At 35.9% G+C, this 18598-nt stretch overlaps 1 protein-coding gene across 1 annotated transcript in view; it reads right to left on the minus strand.

Annotated features, from left to right (window-relative positions):
* Positions 1-1755: 1755 nt before the first annotated feature.
* The window catches only part of STT3B (STT3 oligosaccharyltransferase complex catalytic subunit B), a 105259-nt gene continuing 88416 nt past the window's right edge, over positions 1756-18598 (minus strand). The window contains exons 10-16 of the mRNA XM_055284757.2: positions 16966-17177; positions 15413-15600; positions 14204-14375; positions 13167-13340; positions 9894-10007; positions 6252-6464; positions 1756-3398 (exon numbers count right to left, since the gene is read on the minus strand). Coding sequence (XP_055140732.1) covers positions 3318-3398; positions 6252-6464; positions 9894-10007; positions 13167-13340; positions 14204-14375; positions 15413-15600; positions 16966-17177 — 1154 coding nt within the window. The 3' untranslated portion in view covers positions 1756-3317. The remainder of the gene's footprint in view (positions 3399-6251; positions 6465-9893; positions 10008-13166; positions 13341-14203; positions 14376-15412; positions 15601-16965; positions 17178-18598) is intronic.

The following is an 18598-nucleotide window of genomic DNA, read 5'->3' on the forward strand; positions in this document are numbered from 1 at the left end:
AGTGAGCCGATATCACGTCACTGCACTCCAGCCCGAGTGATGGAGCAAGACTGTCTCAAATCAACAGCAAAAAAGTGGTTATCTATGTACTTTGTGCATTAATCACATAGCTTTTTCTTTTAAAATATTTCTAGGCTATGCAGTTCATTTGCAAGCTTTTTTCAAATTGTTGTAAATCTCCAAAAATGTTTCAATGCATTAACTGTATAGGTTTTTTGAGACAGCGTCTCACTCTGTTGCCCAGGCTGCAGTGCAGTGGCACGATCTCAGCTCACTGCAACCTCCGCCTCCCAGGTTCAAGCTATTCTCCAGCCTCAGCCTCCAGAGTAGCTGGACTACAGGTGCCCGCCATCATGCCCGGCTAATTTTTGTATTTTTAGTAGAGACAGGGTTATACCATGTTGGCCAGGCTGGTCTCGAACTCCTGACCTCAAATGATCTGCCCACCTCGGCCACCCAAAGTGCTGGGATTACAGGCATGAGCCACTGTGCCCGGCCAAAATTTTTCAATACATTTATTGAAAAAAAATCCATGTGTGCAACTCATGTTGTTCAAGGGTCAACTGTACATTTTTGTGTTCTCTGTTACATTTCACAATAAGATATCATGACATTTCATTACTGTTTTTGGTCTGTCTCAATTTCCTACTATTTCCATGGCAGACAGCTGTTGAGCTCAACATTTATCCATTACTCCACCTATCTTGATTAAAGACTATGGGCAACATGGCAAAACCAGCATTAAGCAGCAGCAGCTACAGCAAGATGAAAAGAGTTCTGGAGACTGGTAGCACAACAATGTAAATGTACTTCACTATTGAACTGTATACTTCAAAATGGTTAAGTTGGTAAATTTTATTTAATATGTATTTTACCATTAATTTTTTAAAAACGAGAAACAGCTCCAAATTTCATGATCTTACAGCCCCTTGGCTATGGAAACTCACTACAGGATGCTTTTATACTATTTTAGTCCTCTGGTCACTTGGTCATGGCCTAGAATGCAAATGAATTAAAACTCCAGAACTATAAACTCAAGTAGGTTACAATGTAAGTCTTAAACGGGAATTTTGTCTTTGGAGTTGCTGCCTCACTGCCTTATTTATACTACACAGCACTACAGCCTAAAAGCTATTTTATAATCTAAAACTTCAAGGCCGTGATCTTTAAGTTCCTTTGGTGTACAATGTTAGTGATCACACATGAAATGAATTAAGAGATCTAAAGAATATTTTAAGTCAATTATCCTATATTCCAATGTATTCAAACTATTTCACTTTTGTGCTACAATACAAGTGCTTAAACAGTTACAATATAGTATTTTACTGACAAGATACACTGAACCAAAATGTTTCCTGAGAAAGGTGAGGGGTCTTTCCTTTGGGATTTTTCTAATGAGAAAATTCTATACTGAGACTTGACATTTCATTACCAGAACTTCATGGATGGTTTTGTTGGGTTCCTATCCTTATTTACACAGAGATAAAATTCCTAGTTGGCTAGGTGTTCCCCCTCCCCAAATCCCTTCCAAAAACAAAACAAAAAACAAAAAACAAAAACAAATCCAAAAAACCGAGATTTTCATTCCAGGGTAAAAGAAGGCCAAATAAAATAGCTTGGTCTAAGATGAAATAATCTAACGTATTTTTTTCCACACATTTTCTTTAAAACCTTTGTGAAAGTCAACAAGGAAGGAGGAGGTACGTGGTCAGTACTAATTCCTTTCAAAACCAAAAGATTTGTAAAAAACAACACTTAACACAAAATTTGAATTAACTTTATTTCCCCTACAGTCAACAACTTCTCTGCATTGAATTTTAAAGCAACAAAGTAAAATAAAATCCCCCATATGACAAGGTATCAGAAATCCAGACTTCGTTACACTCTATTTGTGAAAATGTTCAGCCATTTTATTGTTCTGTAAAGGAACCATCATCTGGGTCAAAAATGAATTCTATAAATCAAAGAATATTCTACACCTTGGAAAAGAAAATCAGCAGTAACATTCTCACTGAACATTGTAAATTACATTTTTCTTCATAAAAGGTACATACTATTCTGTACTTTTCCACCAAAAGCAGTGGTGTGTTATGCTTGTTATATAAAAAAAAGTTATATCCTGTGGCAGGAAAAACCCTTTCTCTTTCACTTTTACTGAACAACTGGAGAAAATGTTCAAGTCTGTATAAAGTTGACTATAAGCTGGAAAGTGAACTTGTTCAATCTCCATTTACATTTTAGTGCATTTTTTTGACAATTGTCACATTTTTAATAAAAGTAAGAAAATGCATATAGCACTAAAGAGTGTTTCATCAAATGCTTAAGGGATTAAAAAATATGGAGCAGAGAACAAAATCATTGTGATGGATGAAACTGTTGTAAAATGAAAAAAGTCCAGGCAAAGTTGTTACAAGTCTTTTGTCATTTTGATGAGTCACAGAAAATGAACTTTGTAGACCTGTTCACTTTAAGGGTTTTTTCCTTAATCTTTTGCATGTAAACATAGTGCTAACTTCAGTACTAAGATACCAAAACCCCATCCTGGTAAGCAACATCCTGTGTAGTTGCCATGATTTCCAAAGAATATAAATTTAGCCCTTGAATGAATGATGTATGAAATCTGCTCTGTAAGTACCTGGTGAAAACAACTGCTAACAGCAGTAATAATGTGTCAACATAAAAAAACTACTTGAATCAATTAGCTACTCAGAGGTCCATCTTTGAAACAGCAGCTTCTTCTCAGACCAAACAGTAAGCAATAGAAAATACACATTTGATGAAACATTCTTTGCATTGGAGAAACATGAAAATAAATATAATTCAAGGAAGTATAATGATTTTTCTAATATGTCTTCCTCAGACCTGTACTAGTTTACCGGTTCAAGAAGCTCTCATCACATTTTGTCATTTGTATTTTACATATTGCTATTTGGGTAATTCAAATAAAATGCAGGTCTTGTAAAAGAATAAAAACATTAACAAGTATGCATGTGCCAGGGACCAAATTAGAGGGTTCTTTGGTGCAATTAGTCCAAATTCTCAGATTTGAAGGATAATATGTACCAATAAAAAAAAAAAATCTGCTGCTAGACATTTACAGCAGTGCTCTGTCTTGCTTCACATTAGAAATCGAAAACAGCTGTTCTCAACAAGCCAATTTTATTTTTTTAATCAGGCATTGCCAGAAAATTTTGTACATTAACCTGGGCCAGTGATGGTTCTGTACCCTCTGTTGCTGTGAAACATGACATGAGCTAAAGGCAAAGACCGGTTCTCACAAGGACAACTGCTTCAAGTTAGGAACCAGAACAGTGCATTTAAACAGTCTTCTTGGATATTTTCTTGCCTTTCTTAAAAACCAGCTTATTTTTAATGTAGCCACGCTTCCTTTTGGTAGTCTATAAAAAAACAAAACACATAGTATTAATGCAGGCTTCTTACTGATTAAAAAATCTATAAACACACACATGGTTTACTGCACTATGATGACTTAGTAAGCTCTTTGCTCTTCTTGTGACTGGATTCCTTAAATAGTTCAGTGAACACCACTAAACTGTTAGTGGTGTTTCTTACCTGAGTACACTAACACATCCAAAGTGAAAGGACTAGGTTCCTAGACATCCTCACCATCAAGTGAATGAATCTTCAGCTCTCTTCTCAACCACAAAGTGCTGAGCTGTAATTATCAAAATTTCCAGGCAAGACAGAATCTTTAACACTAGACTAAGGAATCAGAAATGGCAATGCTGCTCCTGGTTTAGCCTCCAGGAAATTAGGTGTGTGCCAGAAAAACAAGTTAACTTACTAACTCTTAGAGTCCCTGTTTTCTGTAAAATGAGGACGACTGTAAACATCTACAAAAATGAGATATAATCACTTGGCACATTCTCTAAAAATAATCCTTTAGATAGGAAAATAAGCAATTGAAAATGTAAAGCAAAACAACGTTCCTTCAGTTTCATAGATCTTTTAAAAATAAAATATTTTTCTTAACAATTCAGTATCCCACTAAAATACTTTCAATAGACATTTCCTAGGATTAGAAACAAATTACCGGGAATGTAGTGGTACAAATTACTACAAAAATATTTATGTTAGAACCCTACAGGATAAATTACAGGCACATATGTCTTTCAGTCTGACACACAGCCCTAGATATTGAAGACAGCAAATATTTTTTGAAAATAAGTAACTTAATGCACCATCAAAGCTCTGGGTTAACAGAGGCAGAAGACTCAAGAGACTGACCACTCAATTCAATTTTCACATTTAAATACAACTCTCAGAGGTTTCAGAAACTGGGTAAATCCTGCATCATGTTCCTTTATTCATGATATTTAATTCAAGACAATTTATAGTAGTTTCTAACAGGGATGAGAACACAAGGCAAAATGCAATCCTTCTTAAGGTACTAAAAATTAGCTACTGCTAACTTGTGAACCCCATTATGTTACCTTATTGTTAAACTGATTTTATTAAGGCAAAGTAAGAAACTTCAGAGGATACAATTTTTAAAAATTCAAACCACATCTAGTAGTTCCTTTATTATCATTACATCCAGATTCTAACAGGATACTTTTTCTATGAGATCTTATGATGTGCCCCAGGAATATCCAAGTGTGTAATAGCCCTCAGGGTGTTTTCCTCCTACTGGCAGTGAACCATGTGCCAAAAAGCCTTTTCTGCAGCCTGGACTACAATTTCTAGCACCTTAGTCATGATGGCTTTGCGATGGCCGGTAAACTCTCAGAATGGATGCTGTTATGTATACCCTCCTCCTCCAAAGTCAAAACCAGGGTAGAGAAAGTATAAAAAGCATTCCTTCATAGTGCTAGTACAAAACATCTAAAGCCATGGAAACCAGAACGTCAAAATATGTTATTGGCTACCACAATATATGTTTTGGGCACACAAGACAGATTGTTTTATTTATCCATTCACATTTATTTGGGGAAAATGATGGGAAGACAAAAGGGGTCAAATGAAGAAAATTCACTGCCTTTGGGGTCTATATCATCAGACAAGTTCAACAGCCCTCTTTTTGCAGAAAAAGTACACCTTAGTTATACTTGGATATCTTAGGAATAACTGCTTTGAGACTAGCAGCATTTGCTGCTCACCATTTTCTCCTACCTCATGCCTGTGACAATCATCTGATTTTTTAATGTTATTTTACCTAAAGATGATGAGTTTGATATGACTAACACAATGAATGTCAGCTCTATGTGACATCTTTAAATACATTAGTCTAGATATGGTAATTTACATCTGGCACATAAAATATTCATATAAAAAGCTTCCATTTACATACCACACCATTAATATTCAGCACTTTTATAGTCAAATTAAAATCATCTGTATTTTGAATATATTTGATGTATATTTTAAGTAACAAAGAGTTAAGACGGTTGTTTCAATAAGATAGCTGATCTGAGCTATGTAAACCTAAGCATACTTAAAAAATGAGATCCGAAGTCAGTCTAATAATAATCAGTATTATAAGGATAGTACCTTATAATGAACCTTAACATTTTATCTGACTGTTCATTACTTCCCATTTCCTATTGCTGGACAACCTATATAAATACTAATTTTTAGTCCTCTTTTATAGCAAAGATTATAGATCTATTTGGCTTAAGTGAGCAATAATGACCCCCAATGAAATACTTCATATCTTATATAATATTTATTAGAAAAGAATTACAGTAGTCTCATAATTCCTGCCTATAAGCTTTGTCACAATTACATTAAAAAATAATTATCTTAAGATAAATGATTTTTTTGGGCTTCAGAAGGACTCACCCAACTCAAACCTATTCTTTATTCAATGAATAATAGAGTAACATCATACTAAGAATGGAACATGAAGATGCAATATAAATTTGCTCTGCTCAAAAGATGAAGAACTAATCATAATTCTATTACTTGAGAATTTAGCATTTTTACTTTCATACAGGTTTGGAAAGCGATGGCCACAGCTACATCTTACTTTACAAGTAAGTCTTACCAGTGGGAATAGCACAAACCAAAGCCAGAACGCCTCTGGAAAAATCTCAGCTTGGGATATCTGAAGTGCTCAGTTTGAAAGGAATGCTCCTAGCAGACTAGCCTGATATTTATTTTGTATTAATATAGAAGCCATAGTCTTTATAAATCTGGCAGATGGAAATTTATTGCAATTTCCAGAAATTCTTTTTCATACAAACCAACACACCTTAAGTTACCCTTTAATGCCTTCACTTGGCACCCACCTTCTTTGACAAATACTTCTGTTTTGGGAAAATGTTGGTGACTCGAGGTTTGTGATCTAATGTCTCCCTGTTATCAGGTGCTTTTACTTTATATATCCTAACAAGCCAGTGTTCTGATGTAAAGGCTTCTTCCAAATGTTTGAATTTAATGTCCTTATTTCCAATCTCAGCATTACGTGTTCGGTCAAAACCTGGGGGTGTACGAAAATCCAGCTGCAAAAGTGACATTATTATTGAGTGTTAACCATATTGGAAAACATTCAGTGTTATAAGACAGTAAATGTTATCATTACAGTAATACCTTCTCCCTTTAAACTAGGAAAACAATCAAGTAATCTATCTTAATAGTTCTCGTGTATTGCTAACTAGATAGGAAAAAATCAGGGAGAAACTAAGTACATCAGAGTAAGAATTTCACAAAATCCTTAGAGTAGATGAGCATTCTAAAGGCATTAAAAAAAAAAAAAATCCACCAAAACATAGAAATGAAATCTATCAAAGCCCTTTTTATAGGTATACAGAAAGAACACACCCAAGGGGCTTCTTTTCTGTTTCAGGGCCTTGCACTATCTATCCTCTCTGCCTGGCATGTTCTTCATTCAGCTCTTTTGCATGGTTAGCTCCTTTACCATCCCCTTCAGGGAAATATTTTCTTGAGATTAGTGACTGACAAATCTCCTTTATTGTTTCCTCATAGCATCTTGTTCTTTTACTCCATAATATATATTATTAACATCTTTACTTACGCTAAAAATTACCTGTATCTTCGACTGGGATGTAAACATGTCTTTGTCTTATTCAAAGTGTAGCTTTATATCCCAATTATTATTTGTTAAATAAATGCACAAGTAAGAGATACTACATTCTGAAAGTGGGAACTACAAAGGAGGCCAAATAAAAAAAACCAAACCGTGAAAGGATTTGAGGGATAAAAAGGGAAAACATAGGGAGAGAAGGAGACTTTAAGAAATTCTCAGACTGTCTTGATGTGGTGGCTCATACTTATAATCCCAGTACTTTGGGAGGCTGAGGCAGGAGGATGGCCTGAGCCCAGGAGTTCAAGACCAGCCTGGGCAACATAGCAAGATCTTGTCTCTACAAAAAATACAAAAATTAACTGGACGTGGTGGTATGTGCCTGTAGTCCCAGCTACTCAGGAGGCTGAGGTGGGAGGATCAACTGAGCCCAGGAGGTCAAGGCTGCAGTGAACCATGGTTGCACCACTGTACTCCAGTATGGGCCACAGAGTGAGATCCTGTCTCAGGGGAAAAAAAAATGCTCAGACTAAGTTTATGTTGACATACAAATCTAGCATAAGTAAATTCAACTTTTTTTTCCATTTTTTTTTTTTAAACAGAGACTGGGTTTCGCCATCTTGCCCAGGCTGGTCTCAAACTCCTGGGCTCAAGCAATCCTCCCACCTAACCTCCCAAAATTCTGGGATTACAGGTGTGAGCCACCAGGCCTGGCAAAACTCAACTTTAAAACAAACATGAAAACCAGCTCTCCTTCAAATAGTGAATTACTTGTTCTTGCTTATCTATATGATGGCTTGAGTAAGGTAGGCATCAAAATGAATGTATGCTGGGAACATGGCTTAAAACTATTGATAAAAGAGAGGAAGAAAAAGGTCCTTCAATGTGATCAGTAGTGAGCAGAGAAACTAATCAGAAACAAGCCAATCAGAAAATATGTTTTCTGGGGTAACTGATTATTATGGCCAGTGTGCTTCTTTCTTAGCAAGAGTTTAAAGACCAAATGTGGCCTTCAAAAGAAATTATAAACACAAACAAAAACCTAAATCTAGATTATCACCTGCTGTTTTTTAAGTCATCTACAGAGTAATTCCAAGTGAATAATGATAAAATATGATCTGGAATTACCTGAAGCAACACAACAAACAGGAACACAGTATATGCTAACTATTCTGAAACCAAGTGAATATTCTAGTCCATGTTAGCCACAAAGATGGTGTTTTAGAAAAGGATAAAACTTGGGGCTGGGCGTGGTGGCTCAGACCTGCAATCCCAGCACTTTGGGAGGCCAAGGTGGGGGGATCACGAGGTCAGATCGAGACCATCCTGGCTAACATGGTGAAACCCCATCTCTACTAAAAATACAAACAATTAGCCGGGCATGGTGGCAGCCGCCTGTAGTCTCAGCTACTCGGGAGGCTGAGGCAGGAGAACGGCGTGAACTTGGGAGGCGAAGCTTGCAGTGAGCCAAGATCACGCCACTGCACTCCAGCCTGGGTGACAGAGCGAGACTCCCTCTCAAAAACAAAAAACAAACAAAAAAAAAACCACGGTAAAACTTGATTCACAAATTGAGGTCCAAACACGCCCATTTAGTTTTGATAGCTATCTTGATTCCCAGTGATAGTATAAAATTAAGCAAGCAATTTTTCCCTCTGCTTTCTTATCAACTTAGAGAGCAATACAGAAATAAGCAGTTTTCAGTGAAACTAATGGTATGAAGATAATAATTTGGGACAGATACTTACAACAAAGGACAGATTAACAAGAGCAAGACAAATTTATTAAGACGTTCGGCGCACATATGCAGGAGAAACCTCAATGAAAAGGAACTGAAAGCAGTGGCTTAGAACTCTGGCTTACATAGCATGTTTAACAAAGAACAATACATTTGTGGAGAAAGGACAAAGAAAGTGGTTTTAGGCCTTCAAGATGGGAAAGTAGAAGGGTACATATATGGGAGAAACTAATGGAGTAAGTTTTGTTTGCAGATTCCTCTGGTGCTTTCTCCGGGCTGATAAGAGTCTTAGAGTTGTCTCCAGTAAAGGAGAATTTATATTCTGCCTTTAGGCAGAAAAGAGGTTAGATAGAACTTTTTCTCTGTTTGCTGCTTCTAAATTGCCTTCAGCTCAAAATTAACTTTCATGTCAAAGAGGCCTATTTTGGGGTTACATATTCTGGTTTCCTTAAAAATCAAGTCATCAATCCAGGCCCCATTATTTATAAACAAGAAAAGAACCAAGTGGAATCCAAGGCAGATACAAATTGTCTGAGAGTTATATGACTTGACAGAACCCGATCGAAAACACAGGTATTATGACATCAAGTCCATTGTTTCTTCTTTCTGCCACAATGCCTCTTTGCACATTCACTCATTTTGTAGACCCTTAAGCTTTTGTACCACATCATTCTAATTTACCGGAAAACTCTGACCCAGACAGCTCTAGCTATTTGTGTTAATGGAGAACAGGGAGACAGTGAACATCTGAAGTGACTATTTACTTCCAATCTTTAATTTTAAGCTTTTATCCACCAAGCAGCAAAGTGACCTAAGACACCACACTGTTTCCTAGCTAGGAGAACTCTTCTTGGAGAAAAATACTTTCCAAAAGCATGAGGTCTAACGCTGAGATGGCAAGCAAAGACTGGATTTGAGGCTACTGTTAATAAATATGTTAGAAAGAAGTCCTTGATCTAAAATTTTATTTTCTAATTTCTCACATATTAGTTTCAGAAATCTAAATTTAATGAAAAAAAAAAAGACTATTTAGACAAGCACATTTCTCTTCAGCACAAAAATATCATTATCCTGTCTTCTAGAGGCAAATAAGACTATGTTCTAAATATTATTTTGAATGAAAATTAGAGAAAAATGGATTTAACTAACCTGCATTTCTCCAAATCTGTAGTATGACATTTTATACATAAGGCAATTCAACAAAGTAGGGGATCCTGCTTTGTCTACACGGAATTCTCCCTGTGGGGTAAAATAGTCACTTTCCTACAAGAAAGAAACCAGAAGTTCTACGTTAGTTCAACTTAACATATTCAAAGCTACAGTTTCCTCTTTTCATTTTCCCGTAAGAATAAGCTTTTGAGGTATCTTTATAAAGCCATATTCAGTTACACCTCAAAAAAATTAATCCCACCAGACTTTGAACCATGTTATAAGGCCTTAATAATCATTATTTTTGAGACAAGGTCTTGTTCTGTCATCGAGGCTGGAGTGCAGTGGCGTGACCATGGCTCACTGCAGCCTCAACCTCCTGGGCTCAAGCAATCCTCCCATTTCAGCCTCTCAAGTAGCTGGGACTACAGGCCCACAGCACCACGCCCAACTAATTTTTGCATTTTTTTGTAGAGACAGGGTTTCACCATGTTGTCCAGGCTGGTCTTGAACTACTGGGCTCAAGTGATTGGCCTCCCAAAATACTAGGATTACAGACATGAGCCACTGCACATAGCCACTTTCATAATTTAAAGAGACTGGTACCAACACCATGGCTTAATACCAGGTAGGGCTGGCTCTCTCAATTACCCAACCTCATCTCCATTACTCCTTTTCAGAGTTTTCTTAAATGTTCTAGCTAAACTTTTCCACATGAACTTTAAAATCGGCTTTATCTGGGAAGGAGAATGTTAAAAAGACTCCTGTGGTAATTTTTATTGGGTTAACTTATAAATTAACCTCTATGAGGAACAATTTTGGCACTCTAGGTAAAAAATGTAATTTCTGAGTCAGAAATTCCTTTTCCAGGAATTAACGCTACAGAGATACTTGTATATAGCCAAATTAATGAATGCAGAAAGTTATTATGCCATTGTTTATAAAACTAAAATATTGGAAACAATCTAAATTCCATCAATGCGGACAGGTTAAATAAATCATGGCACACACACAAAAAAATGCAACGTACTGTGCAAATGTAAACAAAGGAATGAAGAAGTTCTCCATATTCTAACATGGAAAGATCACCAAGACATATTATGAAGTGAACAGGGTATATAACTTGCTAGAAGTTAAGAATCACAAGAAAATAACCAGTGATTACCAGGGACTCCACCCCCCCCCCCCATTTTTAACTGACACATAAATTTGTGTATATTTATGGTGTACACCATGTTTTGAAAGATGCACTGTGAAATGGCTACATCGATCTAACATATGCATCAATCATACTTATTTTGTTGTAGTGAGAACACTGAAATATCTACTCTCTTAGCAACTTACAAGTACACAATGCATTGTTACTAACTATAGAAGGACTTTTTTTTTTAGGGGGGTAGACTTTTTTGTATATCCTCTTACACTTTATTTTTGAACCACATGAAGAAGGGTAGCCATTTATTGTATATCCTCTTATACTTTACTTTTGAACCATATGACTGTATTATCTATTCACAAAGTTTTAAAATAATTTAAGATGCACAGAAATTTAGGATTTCTGTAATATTAATGTTCAAAGCATACATTTAGAAACAGTGATCTATCACATGTCACAGTTTTAACACTGACTGCTAAAGCAAATCCGCAAATAAAAACCATACTAGGAGAATTAAATTTCAGAAGATTAATACAAAAAAAAAATGTTTACTAATCACAGTTAAGGGAAACATTACAGCATTGACATTTGACCAGGAAATCTGAGGCTTTACTTCATCCCCATCACATGACACCTGCATACATTTTCCCAAAAGACTCCTTTATTCTGGATCAGTGGCAATTACTCATATCTTTTGTGCCTTCATCATGTAAAAGTACAATGCTGGATGTCCATCTTCTAAGAGCTCACAATTTAGTGAAAGAGGTAAGACAGAATCTTAATACAAAACAGCAGTGGTCCCCAACCTTTTTGGCACCAGAGACTGGTTTCATGGAAGACAATTTTTCCACGGATGGCGGAGGGCTGGTGGTTTCTAGATGAAATTGTTCCCCCTCAGATCATCAAGCATTGGTTAGATTCTCATAAGGAACATGCAACCTAGATTCTCTGCATGCGCAGTTCACAATAGGGTTTGTGCTCCTATGAAAATCTAATGCTGCCGCTGGTCTGACAGGAGGCGGAGCTCAGGCGGCAATGCTCGCTCACCTGCCCCTTACCTCCTGCTATGTGGCCTGATTCCTAACAGGCCACGGACCAGTGCTGGTCCGCTGCCTGGGGTCTGGGGACTACTGCAAAACAGGTATAAATAATTTGGTGATGAGTACAGGTGTGAGTATACCAGAAAATGGCTTTTGGAGAGGGGACAAGTCTGTGGTAGGGAAGGTATTCCAGGAAAGAGAACAGTAAAAACGCACTTGTCAGGTGTGTCAAGGAAAGAAACCACAAGCAAGTTTCAGGGGCTAGAACATACTGGCAGAGTAGAAAAAGGTGGCAGAAGAACAAGAGACCAGCAAAGGAAGGCAAACATGAAGAGGCTTACATTCCAAGCTAAAGAGTTTACACTTTATACCAATGTTTTATCAGAGGTTATCTACTTTGTACCAGTCCCTAGGCTGGGGCTTCAACTACTTTACTACAAATTCTCATTAAACGGCACTACAAATTAGTTATTTTTGGCAAAAGACAACCTAGTCGGCCTTGGTCACCATTTTAATTCCAGATCCTAGAACTAAACCCAGTGCTCAAAGCATATTATGTTGACTGGCTAAAATAACTTGCCCAAGTTGACAGTTTTAGTTTTAACTCATGTCTGTCTGGTTTTAAGACCCTTTCCCTTAATCTATTGAAGTCTTTTGAGCCTAAAAGTAACATGATCAATTTCATCTTACACTGGGAGGGAAGAAACGAGGCAAAGATAGCAATTTCAAGGCTACTATCCTATTTCAGGTTTACAAGCATAAGGGTAAGTACTAGAGTGGAAGCAATGGAAATGGAAAGAAAGGGATGACGTGAGAGGCTGTGAAGAGACGTAAAAGTAAGAAGTCTTGGCAAGGGACTGCTTCTTGGGGAAGAATGGTATATTAGTTCCATTTCGAGTTCAAAAAGTTTTAATATAGGAAATGCCTCTACTATCTTTAATAAATAGTAAAGCCAGGGTAAGGAACTAATCTGAGGGATAGGATGATGAAACAAATACAACGCGATTAGCAAGATCAGAGAATTACTTAGACACAGTGAGCTATTTTTCACATACCTAGAATTATCTAGTTTCTTACCCGAATGTCTTTGGGATGTTCCCCTTCAGCTATCCTAACCATCCAGAGAAATTTGTTGATATCATCACCAGAATAGCCAATAACCCCTCCAAAAATAACCAAAACATAATCTACATCTAGAGTCCTCATGATTTTATAGGCTGCTGTTTCATTAGAAGACATAGCTTTTCCCACCTGCAGAATTAAAAAAAAAAAAAAAGAGAATGTTTTTGATTATTCCCACATTCATAAAAATCAATGTATATTTTTACAACATGGAATTCATCAAGAGTTTGTTTTACATGGAATTTTTTTGCAGAAATGATTTCCTATGAATTCAACAAATGCATTGAAATCTATGAACCTCTCAACTACTATAACTATAGTCAAAAATCAGAATATATGTTCTAATATTTTACTAATAATTAAGTTCTATGACATTAACATTTTATGATGAATGCAGGCAAGCTTAGAAAAAACAACTTCTCACAACCGCAGGCCAGGGCTGGCCAGTGATCTTGCTAGCAAATACATTTCTTCTCCCCAGTCTAGCACACATCTGATAATTAGCTACAACAGTAATACAAATAGAATTCATTTGGTTAAGACTACTCTTTGTATTTAAAAATCTTTGAAGTACAAAGAGGGGATTACATTAATCTATGTAGACTAGTTGTTTAATAGCTAGAGGAACAGATTGCCTATCCATAAAATACAGTGCATTTACTTTACATATTTGCAAATAATTTTTAGTTTATAACACAAAAAATACAAGCCAAACATTTTAAGTTGCAGATTTTGTCTAATTCTTCAGTAAGCTAAATTTATCACAAAATCTACCAGAAATCAGCCTGCAATTCTGAATGATACTTAGTACCATTCTTAAAAACAAAATAAGCACACCTTGAACTCACTTTATTGAATATATGTGTAAAAAAGTATTTTGAGAATTCAGCAGAGTACTTTTCACCCACATTTTTCCTATTTAGTCACAAGTGAAACCTGATTGCTAAGGAGTGAATAAAGATTTTTTAACCTTGTGTTTATTAAATCCTTACCAGTGCTATGTGGCTGTTATTCCAGGTGTTATTATCCACCAACGTAGTTCTATTAGCCATTCCAGCTATCTGATAGCCATAATCCCACCAAGACATTACTCGTGCATGTTCATCTGTATTTTGCCTTAGCCAAAAGTAAGCTTCTCTAAAATCATCTAAGATATTCCTGGTGCTGAAAAGAATCACAATACTCTTTTAAATGAGATGTCACAAATGTGAAAAGGCTAACTTAAAATCTTGAGGTATTAAACCACTGAATACGTTCAGATTTTAAGGATGGTAGTTATTAAAAGCCTCTACCGATGAGAAAAAAAAAGTGAAACAATGAAGAGCTAGACTAGTGTTATTCAAACTAATGTGTGTGCACAAACCACCTGCATATCTTGTATGTAAAAAAAAAAAAAAAAAAAGCCGATTCTGATTCAGTAGTTCTGGGGTAGGGCCTAATAGTGTACAAGCCTAATAAGCTCCCAAGTAAAACAGTAGTTGAAAGCCATGGCAATACATAAATCAGCTATTCTTACATTTTAGCTGCATCCGAATCACCTGGGTCTATTAAACCACAGACTGCTAGGCCCCCAGCCCCAGGTTTCTAATTCTGTAACATTAGGGTGAGGTCAAGAATTTGCATTTCTAACAAGTTTCATGTAATGATGATGCTGTGTGTACAAAGACCACACATTTGAGAAAAACTGATGTATATGGTTATGCATGCAGAAATATTCTGGAAAAGAGCATGAAATACAGTGATTACTACCCATGGCACCAAGGTGGAGGAGAGGACAAAGAAAGGTAGATTCAAATACAGAGCTTCATAGGAGCAGAAGGCAGAGGCTGGCGGGGCGGGGGAGAGTGCACTGGGATGGTTAACGGGTACGAACACGACAGCGTGATTACAGTCAAAAATAATTTAATTGTACATTTAAAAATAACTAAGAGTGTAACTTGATCGTTTGTAACTGAAAGGATAAATAGTTGAGGGGATGGAAACCCCATTTTACACGTGATCATTACACATGCCTGTATCAAAAGACATACATAGAATGTACCCCATAAAATTATGTATTTACTGTGTACCTACAAAAATTAAAAACAAAAAAGCAAATGCAGAATCTCACAAACAACATTCTATTTTTTAATTATATCCTTTGAGACAAAGAAAAAGAAGTGTAAGTATAAAATGTTTTTGTATCCAAGTTATTTTCTTACCCATCATGATTGTATGAGGCCAGGACTACACTTGGACTAGAGTAGGCATTGCTTGTGACCCAGGTACAGTGGACAGCAAACATCATCAATAGCATCAGCATCAACATGGTGACAATGCTTTTTATATTAGGGCCTAATCCCTCTTCAGTTTTTTCCTGTTCAGTTGCATGTTTCCTCACTTTACCTGCCTGAAAATATTTAAAAAATTGGTTAGACAAATTCATTATTTGATTTGCTTCATTAAGATACTCAATGGAAAAAGTTGGGAGACTGTTTATCTATCAATTTAATTCTATGACTCAGAAAAGTTATAACCATCAGATATTCTTATGTGGGTGATGGAGTGTTTCCTAAGTCAAATGTGAATAAAGTTTCCTGGGAATATACCAATCCAGAAACTGGTCATAGAGCAAAATAATTATCTCCAGTAAGAAGCTGCTTTCAAACCCAGTTGTCCTTATACTTTAATTAAATACAAAGGGGATTAACCAAACGACCCCATTCTGGTGAAATCTTAATATGTAAATTCTTATAAGATCTGAATTCCACATCCTGAAAATGGCAATGCTCAGCTATAATTTTGATCATGTAGCACTTTAGTATAGGAAAAAAACTGCATTAACAGAATCAGTCTTCCAATTTTGAAACCCTAAAACCAACAGACTTGTTAAAACTATGATTACCTTAAAAAATCACCTTCCCCAACAAAAAAGGGAAGAGAGAATAGAAAAAGTCACAACTTCTAAATTTCAAGGCTGGTTAAGAAACCACAAAGCAACAAAAAAAACCCCAACAATAACAACAAACACAAAAATCAGGAATGTGGGTTCATTAACACACATCTTTACGAATTATAGATAGAAGGAAAGAATTTCAAAGTTAATACCGATACTGGGAAGTTTAATTTATTAGTATTTTAAAATCTAGGCAATATTCAAATAGCAAAGTTCAATATGTCATCCAAGACAAATGCTCTAATTCTTACAAGTCCTTTTCACACTTGCACCAACTGAGAAACTATAGATTAAAAATAAATTACCTTGTATTGGCCAGTTACCTATTGCTAACGAACTGGAGGGTTTTAAAAAAGGTATTTCGCTCCCTTCATTTTACTGTTCAACCAACCAAATATCACTTCAAAAATATTTTGAAAGTATGCACTGAGTATGGACCTCAAGGATAAGCACTTGTCTGTCCCCACGGTTTCAGAGGGGTTTACAGTGCCAAATGTTATGTAATTTAGTACAGCATCAAGTTTTTGCTCTCAAAAATGGAAGGGTATATTAACAAGGATATATATCTTAAGTATTTAGGTAACAAATGACCAAAAAGAAGTAAGAATTCCTTTTCTGATTACATTCTATTTTCTAACTCTGAGCTAAAAGACTGACCAGGATTCATATTTTGAGGCAAACAGTGGAGACCAACTACAAAAGTCACAGTTTGTCCAAATCATCATTTAATAATATTTCTCGATATGTATAGTTCTTACTGTGGCGGAAAAATTAAGAAAGTACATAGACAATTTAAAGGCCTTACTTTAGATTCCCCACCTTATCATACAAATTTCCTTGGTTTCTTTTGTCATCCTCATCACTGCTGTCCTCCACAGGTGGATTTTCCCTTTTCATGTCATCCCCCAAATAGTGCTCAAAAACATTTGAAAAGGCAATTGCAGACAGCATACACACGACTGGAGTCAAAGTCAACATCAGTCGCACCATCACTCCAGCAAAGTAGACAGCACTGATTGCATATAGAGCAACTGCAAAGACAAATTCTCTTACAATATGTCGGAGGGAAAAAGTTCCCAGGAAACTGAACTAGATACTTAAAACCACACTATAAAACCAATCTGGAATTATATAAATGTCTCACAAACGATCTAATTGTTTCTAAATTGATACTACTGACCAACTAATTAGCCACATTTAGAAATTATAACTAGTGTTCACTAAATAAAACCTACACATCCACAGTTTAGAAAAATGTATATGATTCAAATTTAATTAGTTATGAAGAATTAGACTTAATTCACTATTTGTCAATAACATCATAAAAAACCCATAGCTGGCAGATAAAAACATATTTGTGCATGACATCACCAGGCAAAATAAATTTATAGATTTAAAATCTATAAAAAGCCAGTGCCAATATCTGGCATAAAACCTGCTTTAAAACAAAAATGCGATGAGAAGAACGTAAGTTATTAATCAAAGGAGGAACCTGCAAAGTTACTGCCAAGAAACTTAAAAAAATTTTTTGAAACAAATTTCCAATAGCCAGAGCTTTCTGGATAATGTGCTAAACACAGGAAAAGGCTCTAACTATTTCTGGCTGAAGGCTATGTATGACTTTACAAATTCAGTGAGTCATGTGAGCTCCTATCTGATGCTAATTAAATTTTTTTTCCTGACTAAAAAATATATCACATCATATTCTTAAGTATCTCAATGAATTTGTATATATACACACCTGTGTAACTACAACCCATAATGATATAGGACATTTTTATATGTCCTCATGCCTCTTCTCAGTCAATAACTACCCCCTCCCCTATCAAAAAAGGTAACCACTATTTAGACTTCTAAAGAATTAGTATTCCTTATTGTTGAACTTTACAGGAATGTAATCACATAAAAATGTTCTCTTTTGTATTAGCTTCTCTTATTTCCCCATTCTGTTCTTTAATGATTGTTGTGTTGTATTCCACAACAGATATATAAAAATTTATTCATTCTACTGCTGATGACTTTGGAATATTTACTATTAGGGGTTACTGTAGATAAAATTACTAATGCATTCTTAAACATGTCTTCTGGTAGACATATGCACTCACTTCTCTTAGATATATACATAGGAATGGGATTACTGAGTCATGAGGTTTAAGTTAAATCTTCTTAAATGATGCTGTATTAACAGGGCCTCATCCAGGATCCATTAACCTAGAGAAGAATGAGTGTGCCATCCTTTAAACTGAACCCCTACAGGTGCTGTTCTTTCTTTCCTGATTCATGTGTCACTCATGGTCCAGACCCTATAACTGTACAAGTTTCTAGCACTACAAATTACTTACTGGCTGGTGTGATCCTGTACACGTGATAAAGCTCTTCTCAGTTTCAGTTTTTATCTTATATAAAACAACCACAGCATATTTCATCTGTGATTAAGTCATGTAGAAGCCTT

This window comes from Symphalangus syndactylus, chromosome 1 (genome assembly GCF_028878055.3).
Source record: "Symphalangus syndactylus isolate Jambi chromosome 1, NHGRI_mSymSyn1-v2.1_pri, whole genome shotgun sequence".
Taxonomy (NCBI): domain Eukaryota; kingdom Metazoa; phylum Chordata; class Mammalia; order Primates; family Hylobatidae; genus Symphalangus; species Symphalangus syndactylus.